Below are 6,221 nucleotides of genomic sequence, written 5' to 3'. Positions count from 1 at the left end.
TTTCAAGAAATTTCCCACGCATTGAGATAGGCGATTACTTTTCTGTTGAAGTGCATACTTCGCTTAAAGGCAAAATTGGTAGCACGTGGCTTTTCATGACATTTCTCTTTGTCAAAATGCTGTCAGATCGCAAGGTTGCACTTTGCCGTCACACTTTCAAAGTGTGCGGTTCGATTTGGTGTGAACAGCGCAATGGACCGATGCACGAGTTCACTAATATGACGTTTGAGCGGTGCCGAATTCACTGGTTGCCATGGTTCCATAAATAACACGGCACCGCTCAAACGTCAAATAGTGAACTCGTGCATCGGTCCATAATAAGTAGCATAGTGTATTAATAATGCAATTCATGATTTCCCGTACATAGATTCTTCACCACTGTCCAAATTATATGCATGTCCAAGTTATATACGTTACCCTATGTAGTTTCCTCAAAGTTTACTAACTACTAAAGTGTAAACTAACAGTTATCGTAAGAATAAACAAATTACGAAATTCATTTCCGTGTAGACGCGAAAAGGCTTTCCATCGAATAGCGCTTTTGAAACACAACCCTGGTAAGTTCGAAAAAATGTAAACAATGATCACACTCGGTGTCGCTTGAACCGAACTGCTTCGAACAGTCTGATTTTGATTTTTGTTTAGTGAAACGTGCTCTTAGTTTGAAATAAAATCATTTGGATCGGCCAATATCCTATTTTAAAAGAAGGGAAAATGTCCGATTGTGTAGAAGTTGCCATAACTAGTGATTCCAGTGATCAACTATGGAGCTGTTGCGTTTGGGACGTTCGCACGGGGACACATCTGATTTCGTACAAAGGCGGTGGTGCTCCGGGGGCTCACACTCTGGCCAACATATCCAATCAATACATTTTGACGGGAAACATGGTCAAACCGATGCTACACATTTGGCCAATCAACAGACACGAAGCCATAAGTACTAGGTTTATTCTTCCGGGGCGGCCTACAGCAGTTGCAGTTTCACCGGATGGTTGTTATTGCGTCGTAGCCGTACAGGAAACCATCAACGTCTATCAGCTGGCCACTGGCGCTATGCTGGCTACGATTTCTCGGCACTATCAGGCAGTGAACGTGCTTCGATTTACGGATGATGGAACACATTTCATTAGCGCAGGTCAAGATGGAATGGTGCTGGTGTGGAGTTTGTCCCATGTTATTCGGGTGTTCCAAAAGCAGTCGCTTAATGCACTGTATTCATTCTCCGATCATGCACTCCCGGTTACGGATTTGTACGTTGGGAAAGGAGGCATGAAAGCACTGTTCTGTTCCGTTTCTGTCGATCGTTCCTGCAAAGTTTACGATTTAGCATCAGGCTCTATGCTTTTGAATTTGGTTTTCCAGGAGCCTCTGTCTTCCGTAACGATGGACACGCTGGAGTCGAACGTGTTTGTCGGTACCAATGAAGGGCCAATCTACAGTTTCAGCCTTTTGTCCCCGCCACGTACCAAGGAGTATCACATGGATCGCAAGCAGCAGCAAAAGAATGTCTTCTTGGGACACAAAAAAGCCGTTACTTGCCTCTCGGTTTCGATAGACGGAGAGACCCTGCTTTCTGGTGGAGCGGACGAAAATGTGTTCCTATGGCACACGAAAAGCCGCCAACAGTTACGAGTTATCCCCCATAAGGGCATAGTCACAAATGCGCAATTCATGCTAACGCCTAAGGCAATGTTCGACCAGGAAGTCAAATTGAATCCCATATTCCAGCCGTTTCAAAAAATGGTGTACCCCAGCGAGAAGATCGATGATTTGGTTTTGGAAGTTGAAGTGAAAGACAATGTCCGCGATCTGAATGTCTTCAAGGGCTTTGATGGCTCCAGATCCGGCAGTGCCTCCAGTGGAGGAAATTTATCCAATCAACAAGACGAAATTATTAAGCTGAAGAAGGAGATACAACATTTGAAGTCGATCAATAAGGAAATTTATGAATTTACCGTTAAGAACGTAATGAACGACAGTTGAGCCAATTGAGGCTGTGTACGACTGCCCTTTTTTTCATTGAATAAATTTATTTGTCGCAAACTATTCTATTCCTTGCGTAAGTTGAAGAATCTATTTGAGGATACATACCGGGTACCCCCGTTGGTTTGACCACATTTAATCTGAACACTTTTTAATCTGTACCCCGCTAATTTGCACATCGTTCACATTAAAAATGGGTCAAACGTCATTTAGCTCATGGAACGGAGTAAAGTGAAATGGAACACTGTAGAACGGAACGCAGAATCAAAACAAAACAGTGAAAGAGGTAACCAGAAACACGTTTCTAGGGTGACTAGATGTTCAAATTAAAATTCAAATGAACCCCGATGCACAATGGTTCGATCTAGAACAAATGTCGGCCAAAACCTCAAACTCTCTTTAAAATAGCTGAAATCATATATTTGGCAAAATGGTCAACTTGGTCAGGCTAGTTCTAAGGGGTCTACCCCGTTTGGCATAATGCCGCATGGCATAATGCCGTTTGGCATACAGTCGTTTGGCATAATAGCTGTTTGGCATAATGCCATTTGGCATAACGGTCGTTTGGCATAATCGCCATTTGGCATAATAGCCGTTTGGCATAATTGTGAAAAACATTGAATTTGATCATTTGATTCCTTCCATCAAGCAAAGGGGTGTGTATAAACTGCTCACGATCGTACATTCCGTTGTCAGTTAGTGATAGGACATACTTCTAATTATCATTTTTCAAGGAAACCAATATCCAATAAAGCTCTTTTGTAATTGCATCATACATGACTTCCGGGGTCATTAAGTCCAGGATATTATGGCGCATCTTTAACAAAAATATATCCAACACGCAGCGAAAACATTTTTAATATCAACAAAAATCTGTATCATTTCAACCATTTTTCTGTATTATTTGCCGGCTTATAATATCCTTTCATTGTTTTAATAACTATAAGCAGTTCAGTTTAAAAATATTAATTGTTGAATTTGACAGCTGGGTCCAATGCGGTTCAACAAAATTAATTTTTGATTCAATATTTTTTTCTTTCGAAATAACAATATTTTTGCTTTAAAATAAAACATAACATTTTTAAAATAAATCACACTTGGTTTTTAATTTGAAAATGTTTTTATTAGAAATAAATAAAGATTTTATTGATCCCAGATCTGCTCCCCCTCCACCCCGCTAAATTTTATTTTGCTCTTATTTTGAAATTAAGAAAAACGATCATAACTTCTAACACCGTATATTTTAAAATTCAGTGGGTGATACATTTTGTCGGATCTTGAGAGAAACGGTGTTTGGCTGTATTTTCGTATGATGGCTTGTGCCTCCGACGAGTTTTTCAGCAAATAGGTGGCCGTGCATGAATCCCACGTGATCCTTGGTTCAGAAGGCTTTACAATGGTATTTTGCACCGAAGCAGAGCTGCTGCCACTTGCTGGAATTTTTTGGACTTTTGGTAGCCCCTAAAAATAGTTTTATGTCAACAAAAATAATTAAAGATTGAAAATGGCATAAGTACCTGCGCTGTTCTCCAAATATCCAATGTATGAATGAATTTGGTCCACTCCGCAATCGACGGGGGTAGAATCAGCAGCTCGATTTCTTGCCGCTGAATCACTTTAAGCGTTTCAATCGTGTAAGAATTAACTGCAATCACGAAAAAAGGCTGATGAGAATTGAAATTCTATAAAAGAATGGTTAAAACTTACCAAGAAGGGCTTCAATAATAGCTTCAGTAATTCTAAAACTGTTGAGCACTTCTATCAGCTCGACTTCCTCCACGGATATTTTTTTCCACATCGAGTTCTTCGATGAACTCTTCCGCGTCAGCCATTTTTTCTTACACTCCGTTTACAGCGCGAAATAAAATGGCGGGCCACACACTGCCTTACACACTGAGTTAAATTTTCGTTTCAAATAACAATAAAAGTAACTGAAACAAATAACTCTATGATTTGAAATAAAGATTTGATTTTGTTGTTTCAACAAAAATCAAATTGAAAATGCTGCCAGCAAATCCAACAATATTTTTATTTGTTTTGATAAAAGTCATTGCTGTTTCAGCACAATTTGTTGATTTACAACAAACTGAAAAAGCTTATTGAAAACAACAAGAATAATTATTGTTTTGAATCGTTGTTAGTTCTCTGCGTGAACGCCTAAGTTATTCGATGTCATTTGAAAAAATAAAGGAACATGGAATTTTATGACGTTTCTTATGGTACGGCATATGACTGTACCACTGCAGTATCTTCCTTTTTCAAATTATGCCAAACGACCATTATGCCAAACGACTATTATGCCAAACGACTGTTATGCCAAACGACTTTATGCCAAACGACTGTATGCCAAATGGCATTATGCCAAACGGGGTAGACCCGTTCTAAGTTATTTACCGACGGATGGAAATGAAATTTTTACAAACTTAAATTTCAACATATATTTTTGAGTAATTTTTCCAAGCGCAACTTCAATAGTAAAATCAACTTGACTAAAGTGAAATTTTAGACGAAAAATTATAAACGATTTATCCAAAAATATGGAGCTCTACACAAAAACCATCGTAAGCAAATTTTCTCATCTCGTATAAATTTACTATTTTATTTTTTACTATGCCTATTATTCAAATTTGTAAAAAAAATCACTATGGTTAACTTGTGATTAGAAAAAAATCACTCAACAATATATGTTGCAATTCATGTGAAGTCTGAAAAATTGTGAAAGGTCATGCAAATTTATCGATAAATATCTCAGATCTAACCCTTCCTCAATGCAAGTACCTATCATCTATTCTATCAGTTTCAGCATGATTGTCAAGTTTACAGAAACCACGTGGACATTTATTGAGGGAAAGGGGGGTTTCAGGCCTATGATCACGGTCCACACAAAAATTTTAAAATTTTCGTACGGACGAATGGCCACGAGGGGGTTAATGGACAGCCTTAGTCTGTTTTCATACTTACTTACTAACATACATACCTACCTTAAAGCTCTTGTTTTTAGCTTTCAAACGAACTTATTCTCATCGCGGGCATTTGTGGGCTACTAATGTCTTAGGGTACTTTCATAAAAAATCATATGTTTTTTGAAGAATGTTTTGTCTAAGTTACTTTGTATAAATTCAATGAAAATTTTTATTCAATTCAGCTGTACTTTATGTATCTACAAACAACTTCTCTGAAGATACCATTGCGGTTTGAGCTCGAATTATGGATCGCAATTATTAATTTTCGTTAAAAATCATGTCCACGGTCAACTCAAAGAATTGTATAAAATTCAAAATTCAATGAATCTGCTTCAAACTTTGGATTTCAACCCCCAATATGTTAAGAAAGTCGGGGAAAATAATACCGTTCGGAGAAAACAACTTTGATTTTTGAGGTTTTGACCGCCTTCGAACCATAGTGCGATGGTTTGCATGAGGCACCGTTCCAATTAGCGGGGGTGCACGGTATTGCTTCTATTTGAAATCACCAAGCTAAGGTAAAAGCTTGAATATTCACTGGACGTAAATTGTAATTGTAATTGTAATTGTAATTGCTCAATCCACACCCTGGCAGACAATTATCCGCCCATCTAGACACGGGCTGGGTGAGGACCTACCAAGCCTCCCCCGTTAACATGTCCTATACCGTTTAGCACACCGGGATCTTCCACAAGCAGGCGCCGGAATTAAAGCGGTCCCACAAGCTTCAGATACATTAAATAGATATAGTCCCTCTGGCACTAAACCGAATGGCGCCCTCCGCTTCACCACTAGTACTGCTTCCCCACACGCCAAGCACAATATCGAAAGTAGCGCGTTGTATAGCAAATACAGTACACCACCTCCGACACTATGCCAAATGTACAGGAAAAACAGCACCAGTAAGAAAGCGGAAGGTGCACCACTCGGTTCAGTGCCAGAAGGACTATAAGTATAACGAAGAAGAAATGAAAAGATAGTAGAGTTGGTTCGGTTATTTGATTGCTGAAACGAAAAAAACAGAAAAAACAGAAACAAAGTGTTAACATTAAAACGGGGTTTTATAATTGATAAATGTATCGATAGTTTCTCATCTGTTACGTTTCCTTATCGTAGCGCTGTCGATTTTTTCCATCTCCAGGGTGTTCGTCTCCGCTCGAGCAATGAGGACCATGATGAAGTGAGAATATAAAAATGTGAGCATTAGTGTTGATCTAGTAATAGATTAATTTAAACTGCTTTTCATGTGCTAAGTAACTTGTAAACTCCTACTCA

At 38.8% G+C, this 6,221-nt stretch overlaps 1 protein-coding gene and 1 long non-coding RNA gene across 2 annotated transcripts; one reads left to right on the top strand and one right to left on the bottom strand.

Annotated features, from left to right (window-relative positions):
• The first annotated feature begins 579 nt into the window (after positions 1-579).
• On the top strand, positions 580-2,046 carry LOC5579196 (WD repeat-containing protein 18). Its single transcript, XM_001657275.2, has one exon. The coding sequence runs from the start codon at positions 715-717 to the stop codon at positions 1,981-1,983; it is 1,269 nt and encodes a 422-aa protein (XP_001657325.2). The 5' UTR covers positions 580-714; the 3' UTR covers positions 1,984-2,046.
• Positions 2,047-2,618: 572 nt separating this feature from the next.
• On the bottom strand, positions 2,619-4,544 carry LOC110677828. The gene is made up of 2 exons (XR_002501220.1): positions 3,501-4,544; positions 2,619-3,444 (listed from the first exon to the last, which is right to left on the bottom strand). It is a non-coding gene; the product is annotated as an uncharacterized LOC110677828 (long non-coding RNA).
• Between the last annotated feature and the right edge of the window lie 1,677 nt (positions 4,545-6,221).

The sequence above is a fragment of the Aedes aegypti genome, chromosome 1, assembly GCF_002204515.2.
Source record: "Aedes aegypti strain LVP_AGWG chromosome 1, AaegL5.0 Primary Assembly, whole genome shotgun sequence".
Taxonomy (NCBI): Eukaryota; Metazoa; Arthropoda; class Insecta; order Diptera; family Culicidae; genus Aedes; species Aedes aegypti.
This window is presented reverse-complemented; position numbering and strand designations above follow the sequence as displayed.

What these genes read in the sequence shown, in the direction of transcription:
- LOC5579196 (XM_001657275.2), top strand. Translation starts at nt 715, where the DNA reads ATGTCCGATTGTGTAGAAGTTGCCATAACTAGTGATTCCAGTGATCAA.